Genomic DNA, 1,123 nt, shown 5'->3' on the forward strand with positions numbered 1-1,123 from the left:
AAGGTGTAGTTCAATTTACATCATATAAGGGAAGCATACAAATTACACATAGTAACACTTAACTACATCTGAATTAATTGGCTTTGGCCAAACTTCTCCGTCCATTTCTACAAGTATGAGGGCTCCTCTTGTCAGAACCCGGTGAGCCATATATGGACTCTGCAAGTTGGGAGAGAACTTCCCTTTGGCTTTGTCTTAATGTAGAAAAATTTTCTTTAATACCAGCTGCCCTGGTGTGAACTGTCTTGGCTTGACTCTTTTGTTGAAGGCTCTGGACATTCTGTTCTGATAGAGTTAACCATGGCAAATTGCATTCATTCTCTTTCTGTCTATAAGAGCTAGTTGCTCATAACGACTTTTTACCCACTCCGTGTCGTCGAGTTCAACTTCTTGTATGATCTTTAGGGAAGGAATTTCTACCTCAGCAGGAATGACAACCCCTATACCATAAACCAACATATATGGGGTTGTCCTGGTTGATGTGAGGACTGTGGTGCGATACCCCAATAGAGCAAATGACAACTTCTTATGCCATTGTTTATGCTTTTCTATCATTTTCCTCAATATCTTCTTGATATTCTTGTTCGTGGCTTCTACAACTCCATTCATTTGAGGCCTGTAGGTTGTGGAATTCTTGTGTCTGATCTTGAAAGTTTTGCACATATCTTTCATCAAGTCATTGTTGAGGTTGGAGCCATTATCAGTAATGATTGACTCTTGAATCCCGAATCGACAAACAATATGGTCGCGGACAAAGTCTGCCACGACTTTTTTAGTAACTGCTCTGTAAGATGTTGCTTCGGCCAATTTAGTTAAATAGTCAATGGCTACTAAGATAAACCTGTGTCCATTGGAAGTGGCATGCTCGATTAGTCCAATAACATCCATCCCCCAAGCGGCGAATGACCATGATGAGCTTGTTGCATTAAGCTCCTTTGGAGGTACCTTTATCATGTCTGCATATATATGACAGCGGTGGCATTTCCAGACATACTGGATGTAGTCTGTTTGCATGGTCATCCAAAAATAACCAGCCCAGAGTATCTTCTTTTCTAAGACAAAGCCGTTCATATGTGGACCGCCGGTCCCAGCATGAATTTCCTCTAGTAGTCTGGATGCTTCC

The 1,123-nt window shown here is 41.4% G+C and overlaps 1 protein-coding gene across 1 annotated transcript; it reads right to left on the reverse strand.

Moving 5' to 3' along the window:
• Positions 1-294: 294 nt before the first annotated feature.
• On the reverse strand, positions 295-609 carry LOC138884938 (uncharacterized). Its single transcript, XM_070165812.1, has one exon. The coding sequence runs from the start codon at positions 607-609 to the stop codon at positions 295-297; it is 315 nt and encodes a 104-aa protein (XP_070021913.1).
• Positions 610-1,123: the final 514 nt, after the last annotated feature.

This window comes from Nicotiana sylvestris, chromosome 2 (genome assembly GCF_000393655.2).
Source record: "Nicotiana sylvestris chromosome 2, ASM39365v2, whole genome shotgun sequence".
Classification (NCBI taxonomy): domain Eukaryota; kingdom Viridiplantae; phylum Streptophyta; class Magnoliopsida; order Solanales; family Solanaceae; genus Nicotiana; species Nicotiana sylvestris.

Coding starts and splice junctions, on each gene's coding strand:
- LOC138884938 (XM_070165812.1), bottom strand. CDS start 609: ATGAATGGAGTTGTAGAAGCCACGAACAAGAATATCAAGAAGATATTG.